The sequence below is a fragment of the Nerophis lumbriciformis genome, linkage group LG31, assembly GCF_033978685.3.
Source record: "Nerophis lumbriciformis linkage group LG31, RoL_Nlum_v2.1, whole genome shotgun sequence".
Taxonomy (NCBI): domain Eukaryota; kingdom Metazoa; phylum Chordata; class Actinopteri; order Syngnathiformes; family Syngnathidae; genus Nerophis; species Nerophis lumbriciformis.
Window position 1 is genome coordinate 24,791,298 of NC_084578.2, and position 21,923 is coordinate 24,813,220.

Consider the following 21,923-nt stretch of genomic DNA (forward strand, 5'->3'; position numbering starts at 1 on the left):
TTTCAGGCGAAGGTCTGGAGCACCATTAGGCTAATGTTTATTTACCTGAATCAGTGCAGATTTGGGAATATTTTGAAAAGTTTAGAGGCAAATATACAGGCGATCATGAAATAATGATTTAAAATGGGATGGAGTGGATTTTTACACTCTTAGGAAAATAAGAGCGCTAGGCTTTCCTGCACAACAACTAAAATTGTAGTTTCAGTTATGAAAATTAAGAAAGAAAATACAGTGGATTGGGCAAAATTCACCAAATCATTGAATTTCAATATTTTAGATTTAATAAATGTGTTTCCCCCAGAAAATGTGTTAGTTAAGGTGGTGACTCTCCAGGGGTAGGGGACCGGGGAAGGGGGTGGGTGGGTGTAAGGATCGGTGTAACTCGGCCTGTCGCCATCACGTCTCCACCTCGTCGCTGCCACCACAGCCTGGGGGGCAATAGACTACAGACTGCGGAGAAGTAGGCCGGCTTCGTCGTATGAAGAAGCCTACAACTTTTGGTTGTGTTTTCCGCTCCATTTGCTGAATGGCGATATACGATATATATCTCGATATTTTTTCCGTAAAGTAAAAACAAAACAGTCCTAGTTACCGAAGATACTAAGTACGTCATTATTATGACTTAGTAATTTACTAAGTCAAAATAATGACAAAATAATGGCTTACTAAGTAAAAATTATGACTTACAAAGTTAAATTAATGACTTACTGTAAGTATGCGTTTGCAATAAGCGTTTGAAAAAAAGAGTTTAAATTGGGGCCACATGCTGACATATGTTCAACTCATCATGCTTAATTTATTACAGCATTTGGGAAGCCTGTAGTTGATTTTTATTATGTAAATGTTATATTTTTATCAACATGTGATAGCAGGGACCCTGCCATTCAAAACTAAGCTGCTACATTACTAATGATTAATGTAACTATAGCTGAAAAACTAGTACAATAGCAATAGGAGAGACTATTCATCCCTGAACACCATGGAGTTCATGTATGCTTTATGATGCTGTTACATTATTATATCAACTATCAGAGACAGCTTCAGGACACTCTTCTTTTAACATAATGTCCTTTTTTGCTGCTTCAACACAGCTCAATCAACACAGAAAACCGTGCGAAGGCGCGCAGATGGATGAGAGGCGGTGGATCCTACAAGTCGGATCAGGAAAACAAACAGATGAAAAGTCAAGGGAGGGTGGATGGGCGAACTGGTGGAGGGTCGCCGACCCAAGTGTCCCCGAATCCACCGGGGACGGGTCTGGTGGAGGCGGCGAGTGGAATGCCGCTGCGGCCGGCGAGGCGGGCGACCAAGGGACGGCCCTCTTCTTGACTGTAGAGAAGGCGGACGCGAGTGGGTCCAGAACCACAGCAGCCTATTAGTATCATGTCTCTGTCCTGGGTGCTGCTGCTGTTGGCGCAGAATGCGTCCATGCACTGGCCACAGAGGGTGGCACGTGCGGGCACCTGTCGGCTGCCTGTGCAACCAGCCAGCCGGAGGTCACGGTAGCGACGTTGCAGGAGACAAGGAGGCTGGCGGTGCTGTGGAAAGGTCCGCCAAAGACGAGGAGGACGATGTCTTTGAAGCCAGAGTCGAGGAGGAGGATGTCTTTGGAGCCAGAGTCGAGGAGGACGAAGTCTTTGGAGCCAGAGTCGAGGAGGACACAGGCTGAGAAGCCTGCCGTGGTGCTGAATCCGGCGCTGCTGACGCGAGGGCCAGCCGTGGTGCTGCTAGTCGTGGTGCTGACTCTGGGGCCAGCCTGGGAGCTGGTGCTGACTCGGGGACCAGCCTGGGAGCTGGTGATGACTCGGAGGCCAGCCTGGGAGCTGGTGCTGACTGGGGGACAACCCTGGGAGCTGGTGCTCACTCGGGGACCAGCCTGGGCGCTGGTGCTGACTCAGGGGCCAGCTTGGGAGCTGGTGATGACTCTGGGGCCAGCCTGGGAGCTGGTGCTGACTCGGGGGCTAACCTGGGAGCTGGTGCTTATTCGGGGACCAGCCTGGGAGCTGGTGCTGACTCGGGGACCAGCCTGGTTGGTGGATGCCGCCAGGCAAACTGAAAGACAGCTGGTAGTAGTTTTGCTGGCCGCAACTGTGCTACCCCACCAGCTGTACTATCCTGTCCCTCTGACAGCGGATGCCAGACGCTTCCTGCCAACTGAGGAACAGTAACTGACGGTGGGAGGCGGGCGGTCAGGCGGCGGGTGAATTCTTCCATCCCTATAGCACTGCTAAACAGTCCATAATATTACTGAGGTGGGCTAGAAAAATTGTCCAAGGCAGAGCGCGAAGCAAAAGCCATGGTGAGCGGTGCAAAAAGTCACTGGGGGCGGGATTAAGGAAAACTGTGCCGTCTGGTCCCTAATTAATTTGGCGAGAACGTACTGTTACGTACGGAAGGAGTAGACGGCACAGACACAAGAGTGTGGTATTTAAACTTGATGATTTTTTATATTATTATATTATAATTACACTAAAAACACAGAGGGGCAAACACAGAGAGAGCTGAATTGCATCAAGCATGACTTTTGACTGATTGGTTGATTGATTGAAACTTGTATTAGTAGATTGCACAGTACAGTACATATTCCGTACAATTGACCACTAAATGGTAACACCCGAATACGTTTTTCAACTTGTTTAAGTCGGGGTCCACGTTAATCAATTCATGGTAGCTTACTGGCTTACGTGGCTTACTGTACGCGAACAGAAGGTTACGTTCTCGCACGGGAACGAAAGTTGCACCCGCTCAAGAAGGCTGATCGCTCATCACGGGCAGGTGCGGAAATTGCAGATCTCCTGCAACCGTGCGTCGGCGCGCCCGCAGCAGATAGGGAATGCCCGTGGGCGTGGCCCGCGGTGCTCTCACTGGAGCGCACAGATGAATGAGAGGCAGAGGCAGGAGTCTGAGCCGTAACAAGAAGCGCAGCAAGGGATTGGAAACGCCAGAGGAGGAAAATGGGCCCTGCAGCCAAGACCACAACAAACACTAACTTCAATAGACAATGTGGCTCTCGTATTGGACTTTTCAGTTACCTCAAAACTCACTAATAGAAGAAGTAGAAGTCATCATTGGATACGATGGACTACCATAAGCAGTAAGCAATGCAGCATTTTAAGCTACGCCTGCTACATTTATCACCACATTTTACAGAGGCACTATGGAGAGCCTACTGACCAACAGCATCTCTGTCTGGACTGGAGCCTGCAGTGCCTCAGACTGGAAGTCTCTCCAGAGAGTGGTGAGGACGGCGGAAAAGATCATCAGGACTCCTCTTCCTCCTATCCAGGAGATCGCAAAAAGCCACTGCCTTACCAGGGCTCAGAAAATCTGCAGAGACTCCTCCCAGGCCCACCAAGGACTGTTTTCACTGCTAGACTCTAGAAAGAGGTTCCACAGCCTCCGTAGCAGAACCTCCAGGTTCTGTAACAGCTTCTTCCCTCAGGCTGTAAGACTCTTGAAAGCATCATGATTATCCCGTCAATTCCCCCCAAAAATGGATTAACTCGCTGGAATATAAAGACAATATAACATACATCCATAAAAGTGGATGCATATGCAAAAGGGCAATATATTTATCTGTACAGTAATCTCTATATTTATATCTGCACCTTATTGCTTTTTTTATCCTGCACTACCATGAGCTAATGCAACGAAATTCCGTTCTTATCTGTACTGTAAAGTTCAAATTTGAATGACAATAAAAAGGAAGTCTAAGTCTAAGTCTGTTAAGTTAGTATCTATCAAGAATGAGGGACTGTTGAGCATAGAACTCGATGTTGATATCCACACAACCCTGGCCTGGCATAATAACGAAAAACATGTGACTTTATATTACACCAGATACTTCTGCTCAGTTATTTTTAGAGATGTCACGAGATCGTATCGGGGGGGTCAATATTTGCCTTTTTTAACTGATCTGTGTCTCAGTGTTTACATGCTAAAGATTTTATTCATGTGACAAATACCTATAAAAGGGATGCATACTCAGGGAGACACAATTCAATTTCCATATTCCTTGTTACACACATGCAGGGGATGCATGAATTCCAGAAGGGTGCATATCTTGCCAGAGCACAGGCTCCAAATTGACAACACGCTGCAATGAACCCATCGTCTATCCACAGTGCAAAGTAGCTTCTAAGATAGCAGTCCTCACCAACATGGCGGAAAATAAAAGTTTCTTCCAGTATCATTCTCACTGAAGAACTAGAGGAAAAGGAATCGCAAAGCATGCTACACCCACACACACCAAGCATGACGACACAAAAAGCTAACCACTAAAGCTTCAATGTTGATACTTTTGACACCTAGTATAGTATTAGTATATAAACAATGCACAAATGAATTGATCAATATGTTTCTTATAATAATACGTTTTTGTTATTGTTTACAGAGTAAGTCTCTGGATACAGAAAGTCTTTGAGGGCAAAACCCTAAAGATTTAAATGTCAGCAAATATTAGTTTTTGTTATTTTTGTTATTGTGCAATTGACACTTTATTTAGTTACTTGCTATAAAACATATAAAACTAAGTATAGTATTGGCACTCGAAATTGGTTCGGATATGAGGCCAAAAAATCGGACCGTGATCAGAGGCCAAAAATGTTGATCGAGACGCCTCCAGTTATTTTGCAGACATACGCACTTACTGTAGAAGCGAACCTATCACAGTCGGATAAATATATATTTAAAATGACGAAAATAGGCAAATTCTCGAGATATTGAATGTCTGTTATAAGCCACATTACTTGGAATTGGGTCACCGCATTACTCTTGTGGTGTGTTGCATTAGCATAATCTTTCCAGCTGATTGTGTTTGGACGGCAGTCACATAAAACTCTGAGCCGATTGATATTGGGTCAATAAAGTAGAAGTCAGCCAAGAAGGACAGAAAGCCATTAATGGAGGGAATTAAAAGGTGTGAAACAACTGGCAAGGTGCATATTTCCAAAGATGCAAATGCACTGCTTACTTCTCCTTCATTCTGGCCTGATTAGCTGTCAGACGTACGGTAGTCTGATGTGAGCTGCTTTATAGATTTCTACATTTAGAAGTTATTTCATTAAACATATCAAAAGGTTAAGGTTGATACAAAGTGAATTGTGTGTGACCTTACTTATCATGGCCTAATTTGAATCTTTAAAATTGTTACAGCTCACAAGTTGTCGCACATTCCCCCTTCATTTTTCATTCAATCACCATATCGTCGAAAACAGTGATTTATGCTACTTTTTTACCCTGATTTGTGCGTAGGCAACCTTTACAGATGAAATCCCTAATTATTGATGAGTGTGGTGGTTCTGGATTTGTAGACCTGCTAAACACTGACCATACTTGCTAGAGATGTCCGCTAATGGCTTTTTTGCCGATATCCGATATTCCCATATTGTCTAACTCTTAATTACCGATTCCGATATCAACCGATACCGATATATACAGTCGTGGAATTAACACATTATTATGCCTAATTTTGTTGTCATGCCCCGCTGGATGCATTAAACAATGTAACAAGGTTTTCCAAAATAGATCAACTCAAGTAATGGAAAAAAATGCCAACATGGCACTGCCATATCTATTATTGAAGTCACAAAGTGCATTATTTTTTTAAACATGCCTCAAAACAGCAGCTTGGAATTTGGGACATGCTCTCCCTGAGAGAGCATGAGGAGGTTGAGGTGGGGGGGCAGGAGGTAGCGGGGGGCGTATATTGTAGCGTCCCGGAAGAGTTAGTGCTGCAATGGGTTCTGGGTATTTGTTCTGTTGTGTTTATGTTGTGTTACAGTGCGGATGTTCTCCCGAAATGTGTTTGTCATTCTTGTTTGGTGTGGGTTCACAGCGTGGCGCATATTTTTAACAGTGTTGAAGTTGTTTATACTGTACGTTTTAAAAAGTCATACATTTTACTTTTCGAAACCGATACCGATAATTTCCGATATTACATTTTAAAGCATTTATCGGCCAATAATATCGGCAGTCCGATATTATCGGACATCTCTAATACTTGCCAACATTTACATTTCAAAAAATTAAAAAAAAGAAGAGATTTTTAACACAAATCTCTGTTAAATCACTTAATAAAAATACACAAACACACCCTAAACTTTTTAGCACGGGAAAGTGTCACTATCAGCTGAGCTATCCAGTCTGATACACAAATGTATCAGTTAGCAGAAATTATTTGAAGGGGGCCTGTTGTGCAAAACCAACTTTTTTTTACCTGTTGGTCCCTGTTTTTGTGTAATTGGGATCCCCATAAGTCCCAAAAATGTTAAGTCAAACCATAGGGGCATGGTGGAGATATTGCATATTGCAATGTCGCTTTCTTCCAAACTTGCTCCAAATGACCGTTTGGAATTAGAGACTTTAGTGAGGTATTTTGCCTTAGTTACACCAGCAAATATCTACATATATGATAGAAGTTCAAACAAATAACTTTGTGTCAAGATGGCAGCCGTGAGCAACGTGAGCTGAGACCGTCTCTACACAAATCCCAGTATGTAACGTTATAAAGGGCATAAACGCGCCAGTGACATACGATTTGAAGTCGTTTTCTAATATATATCCACCTCTTTACAATTGGTGAGATATATACTCCTCACGAGAGTGATTTGGCGGAAGATAAGGTGCCTCGAACGCCGAGTGACTAATTGTTCGCCTGCAACCATGCCACAACGTGGAACAAAGGAATCAAAACGCAAATAACTTGTAATAAATTATAAATTGTCCTCAAGTGAATTGGACGAAAATGCAACGTTTACTCCGGACGATCGAAAAATGTTGCAAGTTATGGTTCAAAAACTTGAAAAACTTGACATTTTAGATGAACTAAAAACTGACGTTTCAGAGCTGAAAAAATCAGTCGAGCACAATCACTCTGAAATGATGGAGATAAAAAAGGAACAGACAACGCTAAAAGTTGAGTTAACAAGCCTGAAACTCGAAACTACAAGACTGACAACGGAGAACGAGAAATTAAAGGCAGACTTGTTGGAACTCCGCTGCAGGAGCATGCGGGACAACCTGCTAATCATGGGAATTAGCGAAGATGGAGGAGAAACTTACGACATTGCGGAGAACCTCGTCAGAGCCTTTCTGCAGGAGCAACTCGGCATCCCGGAGGAAAAAGTTAAGAGGATCCAGATGGAACGAGCACACAGGATTGGCAGACGCAAGGAGGATGCTAAACCAAGACCTATGCTTGTAAACTTTACTAACTCCAAATGCAAAGACGAAATGCTTGCTCTCTCTAGAAGACTGAAAGGCACTAAATTCTTCATGACCAGTCAATACATGGTGTTTACGTGACGTCACACATCCGGGTTATCCCGGGTCATCCGCCATCTTGGGAGGCAAACAAAACACACCTGGCCTAGTTGACACGCTTCACGATTATTGACAATAGCTTCGAGCAAACACTGGTGAAAGGCGCATAATGGTTATTTCCTGTTGGGTGAATGGATGTACAAATCGACGGGATGGATCAGTGCAGCGAGGATTTTTCAGTATTCCTAAAATTAGACACAACGAAGGAGAACAGACAAGGAAAATCAGCGAGGAGAGACGACGCTTGTGGTTGGCAAGCATCAACAGGAAAGAGGAGCCATCTCAACATTCCAAAATATGTTCTGATCACTTTGTAACAGGTAGGATTACGTCTCAATCTGTTTATTAAACATTTTAGAACTATGTATTGTTTATTTTTTTGTCAATTTGCTATTCTCGAAGCCCTTTATGGGATGGACCACGAAAGCGAAAGCCCCCCCTCAGGATATATAGCGCCCATCTCAGCCCAGGTTGCTTGTACACGAAATGAGTTGTAGATCTCAATGGATAAAATATTTAGGTATCAACCTTGTCATAAGTTAGATACATTAGAGATGCACTTTTGTTTGGTAATTACATAAGTGTTGCAATGAAATAAATGTTGTTGTTTTTTACAATCACAGTGAGCACTGTCTACAATCCCACTTGGTGATGCTATAATCCATGGCCGCAATGCTGTTTCGTTCATCCTTTGAGAATGACGCACCTGAAAATACAGAATAAATAATTTGTTAGTTTTTCGAATACATTCAGTCACCATCAGTGTATATACATAAGTAGTCCATACACCACCAGTAACCCACTTAGTATGCTATACAGGCGCATAACAAGGTGTGTGTGGGCTGGGGGTTATTGAGAGGGGGCATACTTTAAATTCATATATTTTCCATTTCAATCTGGGATTTAAGTGAAAAAAAATTGTCATACTCGTGAATTATATTTTATACTCTTCAGTTGGGCATTATCAAAACTAACAAATTGAATAAATTAACAAATTTATCACATATATAAATAAATATAAGTGGATGGGAGAGGACAGGCTTGGGCAGACTCCCCTTATCCTAAGGAGTCCGACGTGTCCTCGCTAAACACATGGTTTTAATGTACGTTATATATACATACCCTGCCCACTACAAGCACTTTCTCGTTTGCAGTCATGCTTTTAACGTCGCTGACCCATCCGTTAATAAACTGGTTGTACGCCTCCAGAGACTTGAATGCCCTCAATTCCTCCATTGTATAGGCACTGGTGTAATTGACGAGGTAGTTCAAAATGTCTATGTACGTTATGGCCGGGAGGCATTTGTGGTCATACGTGAAACTTTGTTTCGGCACTTCGTACGGGTCAACGCCTATGCATTGTGTCTTCTGGTTGTATCTTTCCAACGTCTGGTTGTCCAAGCCTTCTTTATACTTCTTTTTTGCTGGTTTCTCGGCCATTATGCATACGTTTGTGAACGGGTTCGTATATATGAATTTGCTGATGTTGTACCGGTGCGCTTGCCTTTCAAAATGGCGGATCGCGCGGAGCATCATGGGAAATCAGTCGGGCGTGAAAACTATGTATAACAATGTCGCGCAGTGATGACGTCATCGCAACATCACCATGGCGACAACTTGACGGATATAAATTGACATTTTGTTTTTGGTGCTTTATAGTTTATTCTGGGACTGGACAATGTAGTTAGATGTTGGGAAACGGTCAGCGAATAATATATTTTAGGGGTTATATGTTTGTTTGTCTCGTGTGCTGTGGTGTGAATGGTGTGTTTGTGGGTTTAGTAGAGGGGATATTGGTTTCCTTGGAAATAGCAAGTGATGCTGCAGTTTTTAGTTACAAGATTTTCATGTCTATGAAATGTATGGTATTAAGAGAATCAATCAAATATATTATGAATTTACTCAGGTCATATGGTTTATAGGAATGATAATGAAGTTGGAATAATTAGTTATAATTGCAATGGTCTTGCAGACAACAGAAAAAGAAAACTTATATTTATGTGGCTGAATGAAAAAGAACAAGATATTTTTTGTCTTCAAGAAACTCATTCAACAAAATTAGATGAAGAAAAATGGAGAAAAGAATGGGATGGTCCGATTTTCTTTTCACATGGTCACAGAAATTCAAAAGGTGTTATGATTTTGATTAAAAAAGCTTTTAATTTTCAATTTAACTCTATGGAAAAAGACCCACAAGGACGCTGGTTAATATTAAATATGATTATTCAAGGTCAAAAGATGTGTGTTTTGAATCTGTATGGGCCAAATGTTGATGAACCTTCCTTTTTTGAAGAAATAAGTGACATGTTGCAAGAACAACAAGGGGAAATTATTGCTGTGGGGGACTTCAATGTTGCTTTGGATATGGTTCTGGACCGAAAAGGGAATTTTTCAATGAATTATCATCCTCAATCTTTACAAAAAATTCAAAATGTTATGGATGCATTTGATTTAATTGATATCTGGAGATTAAAAAATCCTAGGTTAGTACGGTATACATGGAGAAGACAAAACCAGGCAAGTCGTATTGACTATTTTTTGATATCATTTTCATTGCTAAATAAAGTGACTGCAATATCAATCGATGATAAATTATGTTCTGATCATAATTGTATAGGATTAAATATTGCAATTGAAGAAAATACACGTGGGCCCGGATATTGGAAGTTTAATCAAATGCTTTTACAGGATGAAGAATTTATTGAAAAAACAAAGCAATTTATTACTGACTTTTTTTTAAATAATGTAGGATCATCAAATCCCCAAATAGTCTGGGAAGCCTTCAAATGTTGTTTTAGGGGATATGCCATTTCGTATTCTTCATGGAAAAAAAAACAACTTAAAATGGCAGAACAGGAATTAAAGAAAGAAATTGAGGATTTACAAAAAAACATTGATAGTAATGATAATCCAACTAGTGAGCAACTGAATTCCTTTACAGCCAAACAAAAGGAGTTAGCAGATTTAGTTGAACAACAATTATTGAAAAGTTATGACTGCAACAGAGCAATCTGGATGAAAAAAGGTGAGAAGTGTTCAAAATTCTTTTTAAATATCCAAATAAAAAATCGTTCTAAAAAGAACATTTCCAAGCTTATTAAAACAAATGGAAAGGTATTGGACACACACATTACATTGTTGAAAGAAATGGAAAATTACTTTAAAAATATTTTTTCTAATCCGGTAATTCCTCCAGAAATTACACATTTTTTTCCAGAAAATTATGAAAGAAAATTGAATTCAGAAGAAAGCCATTCATGTGAAGGCCTCATTAGAGAGGAAGAACTTGTGGAAACTGTTAAATCCTTTCATCCAGGGAAAACCCCAGGATTAGATGGAATACCTATTGAGGTTTATCAAGTTTTTTATGAAGAGCTTAGGAAACCATTGCTTTCTAGTTTTAATTACTCGTATAAAACAGGTTTTTTGTCTAATACTCAAACAGAAGGTCTTATTTCTTTACTATTGAAACAGGAAATAAATGGTCAGTACAAAGACCCAGTTTATCTAAAAAATTGGAGGCCAATAACACTTCAGTGTTACGATGCTAAGATACTGGCAAAATGTTTGGCTACACGACTTAAGTCTGTTTTGTCAAATATTATTCACCAAGATCAATCAGGTTTCCTACAAGGAAGAAACATAGGAAACAATATTAGACAGTTATTAGAAATTATAGAAAATTATAATATGGAAAATAAAAGAGGATTAATTTTTGTAGCTGACCTGGAGAAGGCATTTGACAAAATTAGCGTAGATTTTATTTGTAAAAGCTTAGTTTTATTTAATAAAGAAATCTTTGAAGGCTGCCCCATACAACACATTTGGAAAATGGGAGGACTTTTTTGACTGCCCGTTGCCGTGGGATGCCATATTCAAACTAATCTATAAAACTACTATTGATGTGCAAAATCGTTATTTTCAAATTAAAATTATTTATAACTTCTTACCCACGGGGAAAATGTTAAAATTATGGAATATGACAGAGTCAGATGACTGCCGATTTTGTTGTCAGGAGTCTGAATCCACCCTGCATTTGTTTTGGTATTGTCATATTGTGTCTTCCTTTTGGGTGGAAGTTGAAAAAATGTGTTTAAGGATTGGTTTGTTTATGAAGCTTGATGTGGTTTCTGTTATTTTGGGAGAGTTCATTGACAATCATGATTTAATCAATTTAATTATAGTACTCGGTAAAAGGTTTATTTTTAAGGCCAAAAACAGATATTCACTTAGTATTACTTTCTTTAAAACATTTATTCAGTATTTTTTAACTTTAGAAAGTTACATGGTTGAAAACGATAATGATGCCAAAAAACATAAAAAAAGATGGGAAGTCCTCAAAGGCTTATGTTGAAAGTGTAATTATTTATAGATTATATGCTATCTGTTGTTGTATTCCCTAACTTTTAGTGACCTGAACATAAGCTGGACTGTAAATACTTTTTTTGTTTTTGTTTTTAAAATGTAATTTTGTTTATAGATTATATGCAATCTGTTGTGTTCCAAAATTTTCTGGGTTTTTTTTTGTTTGTTTGTTTGTTTGTTTGTTTTCTCAGTGTACATGAATGAAGGTGTGTGTTGCTGGACCCGACTTGGACATTATCTGGACTGGACCTGGTTTAAAAAAAAAAAAAAACAACCTTTAAACAAAGCTAATTTCATTTACAGCCAGGTCTGGTGAAGATAAGGTCCTTTCTTTCTTTTTTTATTTATTTATTTTATTTTTATTTTTTTATAGATAGGATAAATAAATATTTTCTTGGATAAAGAGGAAAGTAAACAATATAAAAATAATTACATAAGGGAGAAAAGGGAAAGAAAAAATAGTAATTAAATGAAAATGTTAGTGGACCAGCAGCACAAACAATCAAGTGTACTTCAGGGACTGTGTTGTGTCCCTTGCAGAAGTGTTGTCCATGTTGTGGAAACCAGAATATTGTTGGCAGAAAGAAACAACCCCTTTTGTGTGAGTGGGTGTGTGTGAGTGTGAATAGGGGAGGGAGGGTTTTTTTTTTTTTCTGGGTTGATGCACTAGTTGAAAGTGTATCGTGTGTTTTTTTCTATGTTGATTTAATAAAAAATAAAAAAATAAAAATAAATAAATTACTTTGTGCGAGTCCACTATATTTATTCAGTTGTAGTTCAAAGTTGTCGTCGGTAAGTTCCTTATTTTTCTCTATCCTCTTGTTGTGGGGCAGGTTGGCTTGTCGATTAACGCTAAAACCCTCCACTGTTGCCATTTCTAGTTCCAGTTATAGTTCTAACTTATATCATATATCTGTCAACTGACTCGACATGGAAACACTCAAAACTGACACATGGCAGTCGAAGGGGGCTTGGTCTGAAGGAGGGCTTCAGCACGTAAATAAGACCGCCTCTGGAGAGACCAACAGAAAGCAGCATGAAGAGGTTCTGTAAAACATAATCTGTGCAATTCACAAGAACGTTTTGTATATGTAAAAAAAAAAAAATCAACATATGACCTCTTTGAGTGTTCCTTGGAACCTTCAACTCAAAAAGCACAACCGTTGCAGAACAAGAACATTGGAAAACAAATACTGTATATATATTTTACTTGTTTAATATCACACAGACTTAAACTTAGACACTAGATGGCAGTAAAATTACATATTCAGATCTTATTTTAAATCATAATTTCAGCTCATACCATACAGCTCTGTCGTCCACAAGTTGCAGACATTCTTTGTTTATTCTACGCTTGAAAAGTGATTATCTTTTTAAACATAAATTTATGTCCCAACAAATTTACCCTAGCATATTTAAGAAGATTTGAGAACTGTTGAGAGCGATCTATAGCGCACATTTTTGTTGGTAAATGAGAGGCGGTGAGAGAATATCATCACACCTCAATATCTCTGTCATGTAAATCCTACCTGTTTGGTAGGTCGTAATACATATGTTCTTAATTGTCTTACCATGGATAAATAATTGTTAAATAACTATATAAATACATGTAATCTATGAATTAAATGTTCATATACTATATTACCCAGAAGTATTAGTGCTGTAAACAGGAATAGGAAATAAGTCTAAGATATGCGGGAATACATTTATTGATTTTATGACTTATGCTTGGATTCAACAAATCCATTGATTGTTTGTAATCATCAGTGGAAGATATCTCTCCAAGTTTTCTATTGTTTATTTTTTTGTCCAATATGACTTGAGTAACATGCAAATGGTATCTTGAGGAATATTTAATCAGTTCCTTCTGCATTGCAGGACATGGGGCAAAGAGGACCAGACAGGAACTGGAAAGGGATCGGTATTGCCCTACTCGTTATTATGTTGGTGCTTTCGCTTATTGGACTGTCAATCGTTCTGCTATCAAAAGGTGAGACTTCCTGCAAGTGTGCTCAAATAACATGTGGTTAGCACTGTGGTTAGCATTGTTGCGAGAATTGACACAGAAATAACACAAAAGATTTGTTGTGGAGATGAACAACAATTGAGACAAGTCACTGATAAGTATAAGAATACATGTAAACTACTCAGACAATATTAACACTAATACTGTACTAATGCTAATACTTGCTACCAATACAAAGTAAACATTTCTGGTTTATGTACATTTCAGATTAAACCTAAAATGTCAACAGAAAGCCAATGACCCAAAATTGTTATGGGTAGTGTGTGTGTGTGTGTGTGTGTGTGTGTGTGTGTGTGTGTGTGTGTATGTGTGTGTGCGTGTGTGTATATGTGTGTCTAGTTTAAAAATATATATGAATGGTTTTAAACGTCATGCTATTTTTATTGTGTAGATAACCGCAATCAATTTTCTGGCTCCCACTTGACCTTGGATGACATCTTCCATCGGAACTTCCAAATACATGATCCTGATGCTAAGTGGCTCAATGGTATGTATTTAAAAAAAAAAAAAAGCTTCAAATACTGGTTACAGTAAACCAACATCTATAGCTGTTAATTTGGTTCCTGGCCTGGCCGTAGTAAATTAATTTCCCTGAAGTAGGAGTGATTCATTTTAAATCAAATATTGTCATAGCCTTAAAAAACATGTTTACGACCATCTATATATGGATTTTAACATTGTGAGAGCCCTCTAGACATGAATTAACACACACACATTCATTTTTTAAATATAAGCAATAATATAAACCAACATACTGCAGTAATGCTGCCAGAGGCTGTTCCAGTCAGTGGCCATGATACTGAACAGTGCGCTCTGATTGGTTTGATCTCACATTGTGGTCAATAATACTTAGCATTAATATGTTTAGTTCCTTTGGCCATTCTTGTGCTTAAAAATGTCTAAAGTTAACTAAAAAGAACAAAAGTTGATACATTGTCCTTCCTCAGTGTAGCGATGTGCTAAATATTGTTTGGCAACTGATACGTAACTACTTTTGGTTTTTAAAATAGCCTATTAGTGCATATAGAACTACAAAATGCTGCAAATGAGGTCTGCCTGTACTGTGCCGAATAACTAGGGCTTAGCTTGAAATAACAAGAGCACAATGTAGTTTTAGGATTAGACTTAGACTTAGACAAACTTTAATGATCCACAAGGGAAATTGTTCCACGCAGTAGCTAAGTTACAAAGGATGGAAAGTGTAAGGATGGAAAGGATAATGCAGGTATAAAGTATACTAAAAATGTACCGTAGTAGCAATATAAAATATAACATATATATAATATTTAAATATTATATATACAGTACATGATATCTACTGATATATTATATTATTATCCATCCATCCATCCATTGTCTACCACTTGTTCCTTTTGGGGTCGCGGAGGGTGCTGGAGCCTATCACAGCTGCATTCGGGCGGAAGGCGGGGTACACCCTGGACAAGTTGCCACCTCATCGCAAGGCCAACAGATAGACAGACAACATTCACACTCACATTCACACACTAGGGTCAATTTTATTATATTATATTTTTATATAATATATACAATATATAACAATTACCATGTACAATATTACAGTATATGTAACAGCTGCAGCATAAAATAGAGAGTAGATCCAGCAGAAAATATACATTATAAACAAAGAGAGGTAGCTAACATAGAAGCGGCCAGGGAATAGACAGATATCATCTATTGCTGTATGGCGAGTGATTATACAGCTGGATGGAATGCGGAATGAAGGAGATCTTGAATCGAACACTGTGGGAACGAAGCTGAAGGAGCCTGTTGGAGTATGAGCTCTGCTGTCCCTCAATTGTCTAGGGGAGTGGGTGGGCAGGATTGTCCGTGATGGCGAGCAGTTTGTCCAGTGTCATCCTGTACCTCACTGACACAAACGCCTCCAACTGCGTGAAAATAGTTTAGCCGGCTTTCCGGATCAGTTTGTCAATCCGGTTTAAGTCCCTTTTGCTGGTGCTGCTCCCCTAACAAACCACTATAAAGTACGGGCACTGGCCAGAACAGACTGATAACAGATCTCCAACAGCTTGCTGCACACATTAAAGGACCTAAGCTTCCTCAGGAAAAAGAGTCTGCTCATGCCCTTCTTGTAAACAGTTTCGCTGTTGCCCTTTCCGGTCCAGTCTGCTGTTAAAGTGGACTCCCAGGTACTTGTACTGCCCCACTAGTGCCACCTCCCGGCCCTGGATCTTGATGGGCTCCACAGAGATGACACAAATAAACACAAAAACAGAGAACACACAAGAAGCAAATAAACAATTTATTAGAAATACCCACAGAATACGCTGATTAGACAGGTGATGTGGTACACCTGGACAAGACACGTGTGAAAAGGAGCGCGATGATTAGGGGAGATATGGATGAAGTGATAGAGGGGTATGAGTTCTTCTCCTTGGGCCTATTAAGTATTAAGCTTGTATGCACACAAAAACCTGCCATATGCACCTTTTCACAGCCAAGTTGAGATGTATTAAGAGTGAAATGTGAAGTGCCTCACGCCAACTTCATGCCTTACCTATGCACCTTTCTACATGCAGTGAGTAATGCGCAACATTTCCTGCATTACATTTAATGGCGTAACGGTTTAGATAATGTGTACTTGAGAGTAGGTTAAAACAGTGAGGTGGTCGTTCGGGCTTTGCCAACATTTGATTTCTACAATGTAAAAAACATCAAGGCAAGGACATAAACTTCCCTTTTTCTTCAATGCATTAAATGCTTCATGTATATTTTAACATTTGTAGGTACTTCTATTAAGTTATCGAGGCAATCTCCTATTGCTGTCGCAATCTGTTCCTGTGACTCGAGCGCCAGCTTGGCCAGACGGGCAGACAGTTGCAGCAGCCAGTGATTGCGGTACATTAATGGCACTTGACACATGTGATGAATGGCCCGACTTTGTGTCACTTGCGGCTGTTACCGCAAGTAGCTCTCCTGGGTTGTAATAATACACTGAGTAATCAAACAAGAGTCAAAGTCTTTCGTATCCTTTTTGATATGCGGGCATCAACACATTTTGTTGTAAGTTACACAAATTATATTTATACTGGGGGTAATTAGAGTCACCTACCTCTTCTAAAGTTTTTTGTGCCATTGCAGCAACTGTCTTCTCAAACAGGGTGCAGCACTACTTTATCTTCGGTAACCTTGCCTCTTTTGACCACATCCATCTTCTTTGTCATCTTTTTCCTGATGTAGTACCACTCATTTCTTATTGTTCCTGAGTACGGTTCTCTGACTCCACAGCATTGACAGACTCGCAATCTCAACCCTCCTTTGTTTCCTCGAAACACGAGAAAGAAGCACCTCTTACTGACTCCTACTGAATTATGATTGGGCAGAGTGTGCAGATCTCAGACACATGGCTAATTTCAATATCATTTGTATATTTATAAGGGAGTGTGATCTGCGAAAAAGAAATGTGCTTGCATTAGTGTGTCCACACAATTTATTACATCTGAACGTTTTCTTGCGTACTTTGTTTTCTGTATGTGCCCTTGTGCCAATTTTCATTAAGAAATCCACACACTTCTTAATTAATGAAGGCCCTGGTTCTCAGGGTTTGTAGTGTGTGTGCTAAAAAGGAAAGCAGATTTAATCATGGGTATTTTTTTTATTTGATATGCAACGTATTGACAGACGGTTTTTATTTGGGTAAAATCAATGTCTTGTTGCAGAAAAAGACGTTGTCTTCCTCAACTGGGATGGACATTTATTGAAAGCCAACACAGAGAACAACAAGACAGAACTCTTGCTGCGAAACACAACTTTTGTGAGTACAGAATAATAATTATTTTTTGTCACTTGAAGTAAATCAAAGAAACACCTTGACAGAATTTTAAGTAAGTATAAAAGCTTTGGATACTATGTTGAAAAACTTTCATATCTTCTGTTCCCCAAAGTCCACCTTTAAAGCCTCAAAGTTTGCAGTTTCTCCTGATCTGAACTTGGTTCTTCTGGGATATGATGTCAGCCAGGTAAGATGTTCTCAGTAGTTTAACTGCATACAGATTGAGGAGTGATACCAGAGCTTTAGCAGGTGTGACTAACATGATAATATCACTCATTTAAGTACGTTCAATCAACAGTGATCTAATGACAGGTTATTCATTTGCATTCTGCAGTATTTCTCTGAGGTAGGGTCCTCAAAGGTATTGGCACTTTGATACCAAGTTGATAATAACGTGCAAAAAAATAAATTGATATGTGTTTTTTCAGTATCTTCATGACCCCATACTGTACAACACATTTTCCTTGTCGAGCAAAGTAAATTCTTGGCGTGTGAGCACGGAATCAATGCCAAAGAAGAAGGCACGCTGTCTAAAAAAAAGAAAATCCAATGTTTCCATTTATTTACTTATTAGTGAAGGTCTGTCACGAATGCGAGGTTGGCGCTTCCGGTTCGCCCTCGCTCATAAACAAGTGATATTGTAAGTGAGTCAGTGTAGCATAACTGTAGGTGTGGCGTAATTCCGCTTCGCAAAACACGTCATAGACATCTGGTTTGCCAGTAAATAAGACCCAATCAATCAATCGATCAATCAATCAATCAATCAATCAATCAAAGTTTATTTGTAGACCTTGATCACAAGTGCCTCAAAGGGCTTCACAAACCACAACGACATCCCCTGATCTGAACCCACTTCCGAGCAAGGAAAAATTCAGAATGCCCGAGATGGGATGAAGAAGAAACCAATGACTGGAGGCTGCTGGAAAATCCTGACCTGAATTATGAAGCTATTATTCTCTTTTGTATTCATACAAAATCTTCAAAGTTTGGCTAGGTTAAAACAAATACATCCGTTCAATTTGATTTGGACACCCTTGGCTCTCCTGTGTCCATTTTTCAATTGTACAGAAAATATGAAATCGAAAAAAACAATTTGCTATTCGTTTTTTCATTTTGGGTCTGAAAACAAATACTGAAAAACCGAGTTGTCGTTTCCATTTTTTAGTTTTGGTTTTATGTTGAAAAATTCCCAGGAATTGACAATTTTGGGCCATGTATGCAAGTTTGCCTCCAAAACTGCGCATCCCATTTGGAAAGAACACAACTTTTATGCAAAACGACCGAAATAACTGAAACTATCGTACACCCGCTGAACTTTACGGTCAGCAAATTTCTTTAAAAAATTTCTGAACTTTGTACGATTTAATAACATGTTTATGGATTCAGTTTTTTTTGGGGGGGGGGGGTCGTCCTGTATTTGAATTCATTCACTGCTCTAAGCATGGAAAAACATAATGCTTAACCTAACTAAAACATCAGAGGCCTTTGTATTGTAAAATAATGTTTATTTGGAACGCTAAAAATAAATATTGGCAAACATTGTAACTGCCATTTTTCTGATTTTTCATTGAATTCCACTGCCATTGTGTCCGATGTTCCAAAGTTTCCTTGTAGAAAGTGCAGTGTACTTTTCACTAAACAACAGCAATCAGAAAGTCTGTGTTTTTGAATTTTTTTCCTGTTCAATAAAGTACAGTTCAGAGGGAACTAAGGGTCTTTTTAAGTATTTATTTGAGTACTTAAATTACTATTATTTAGTACTCAGATTAAAAAGGAGAAAGGTTGTATGCTGCAAGAGAAGGAAAGTAGAAAAAGCAAGAAGAAGAAGTGAGAGAACTCTTTATAGCTTTACTTTATAGCTTTTTGAGAATGAGGGGTGGGGGGGAGGAGGAGGGATTAGGATGAAACGTCCCATCCCTGAGAGGGGGGAGAAGAGGGAAGAAGATAGACAAAACACACTTCTGAATGTGATATTAGCTAACACCAGGAATTTTTGGTTAAGCATTGTATAAGGTAGTTAACGACATCAATCATAATGGTGTGTAAGCTTTAGACCAAATACATTAATAGATATACATTGATGATTACCCAATATTTCAGCAGTCTTTGTCCTTGGAGAAAGTGGGGGTTTGGAGATATCTGCAGCAAGCCCCAATGATGTGTTAAGTGTTATAAACGTGTCTTATCTTAGGACAGAACCCAGGCACTGGCAGCTAAGGAGAATAAACCACTACACAGACATTTAGGCTGAAAATGTGCTTTAAACAATAGATTACTAGAATATTAATGATGGAGGAAAACACAACAATATATATTATCTGAAAGGAACAGTTAGCACCTCTGCTAAAGCTAAATGGTTAACTTTCGCAGTGTTTTCAGCTATCAGAACCGAGCAAACAGGGACAACATCGACAATACTGACCTAAGTTGTAAATACAAGGACTGCAGACAGACCAATTGTCTAAAAAAAAGAAGGTGATTATTGATTGTTTATTTATTGTTTGTCTTGTATTTGAACTGAACCTAACAGAGTATCCACATGTTATTTTGTCATTATCTCATGTTTGATGTCGATAAAGTTTTCTAATCTATTGTATTGTATTGTATTGTATTATATTCTATTCTTCATCCTGTAATAGGGTAATAGGGGTTTCAGGTCGTTCAACTTCAGACCCCCTCACCTAGGCTACCTGAATAGGAGGCTGTTTCAAAATGCACAATAAGGAGGCACTTGAAGAAAAATGTGCTGCATGGTCGAGTCGCCAGAAGAAAGCCATTTCTGCGCAAATGTCACAAAGTATCCCGCTTACATTACACCAAACAGCACAGAGACAAGCCTCAAAACTTCTGGAACAAAGTAATTTGGAGTGATGAGACCAAAATTGAACTTTTGGGCCACTCGACCATGCAGCCCATTTTTCTTCAAGTGCCTCCTTATTGTGCATCTTGAAACAGCAATACCACACATTTTCAGAGAGTCCTGTATTTCAACTGAAGTTATTTGTGGATTTTTCTTTGCATCTCGAACAATTTTCCTGGCTGTTGTGGCTGAAATCTTTGCTGGTCTACCTGTATCCCTCATTTTCCACTTCTTAATCAGCGTTTTAACACTGCTGATTGGCATTCTCAATTCCTTGGATATCTTTTTATACCCCTTTCCTATTTTATGCAGTTCAATTACCTTTTCCCGCAGATCCTTTGACAATTCTTTTGCCTTCCCCATGACTCAGAATCCAGAAACATCTGTGCAGCATTGGATGAAAGATGCAATGGTCTCAGAAGCCCAGAAACTCACTGACCTTTTATACACACACACACACACACACACACACACACACACACACACACACACACACACACACACACACACACACACACACACACACACACACACACACACCATATTTACAAACAAACAGGTCACAGGTGAGGATTGGAACCTTGATTAGCCATTCAAACGTGTTTGTGTCAACTTTTGTGCATGTTATCAGATCAAAGTCACTGGGGTATGTAAACTTTTGATCAGGGTCATTTGGGTACTTTCTTTTGTCATTTTGATTTAAAAAGACTAAACACAGTTGTTTATCTATATATATATATATATATATATATGAAAGACTTAAAGGTATACTAGAGGATGTTGTGGATCATGTTGACTATTGGTGATGATAGTCATACGTGAATGAGCTCAGCTCCTATTCTCCTCCATATGTAAAGTGAGAAACACAGCTGATGCTCCAGAAGGAAGTAACCCCAAAGATAGCAAATGGTAAAAAAGAGTGCACATTTAACTTTATAAATAACCTGGACCTTCATGATGCATTTCAGGCTAACTAGCTAACTAAGTAACAGCATTGTTTTAGAGCGGGAATGTAACTTTTTGTCAAACACAGACCTGGTGTAAAGTGGAGCTAATACATTTTACTACAAGCAGTGATGAATACTTACTTTCTTGAAAAAGTTTATGTCCATTTTGCATCCCTTCACGTTCTTGTTCTGCAGTGCTGTGTGCACTGATATGAATCCTTTGATGCGCCCTATATTCTGGTGCGCCTAATATATGAAAAAAGATTTTAAAAAATCGACCATTCATCGGCAGTGCACCTTGTAATCCGGTGCGCCTTATGGTCCGAAAAATACGGTACTGGTAAAACTCAAAATATTAGAATGGTTTGATTTACAAGGTGAAACTATCATATACATAACATGCAACTCAAGATATTGTATGCCTCTTTTTGACACAATTTTGATGAGTATCGGTTTATGAAAACCTTAAATTGAAAATCTCAAAAAATGTGGGACCTTCAAAAATTGTAAGCTATAATCAACAAAATTATAATAAACAAAGGGTTGACATCTCTCACTTTGCATCTAATAAGTTAATACCTCATTTTAGTT

The 21,923-nt window shown here is 39.0% G+C and overlaps 1 protein-coding gene across 2 annotated transcripts in view; it reads left to right on the forward strand.

Annotated features, from left to right (window-relative positions):
• Window positions 1-21,923, forward strand: part of LOC133574262 (inactive dipeptidyl peptidase 10-like) — a 167,617-nt gene that overhangs the window by 31,670 nt on the left and 114,024 nt on the right. For both annotated transcript variants that reach the window (XM_061926364.1, XM_061926365.1), the window contains exons 3-6: window positions 13,567-13,678; window positions 14,106-14,201; window positions 17,413-17,507; window positions 17,638-17,712. In XM_061926364.1, coding sequence (XP_061782348.1) covers window positions 13,567-13,678; window positions 14,106-14,201; window positions 17,413-17,507; window positions 17,638-17,712 — 378 coding nt within the window. The remainder of the gene's footprint in view (window positions 1-13,566; window positions 13,679-14,105; window positions 14,202-17,412; window positions 17,508-17,637; window positions 17,713-21,923) is intronic.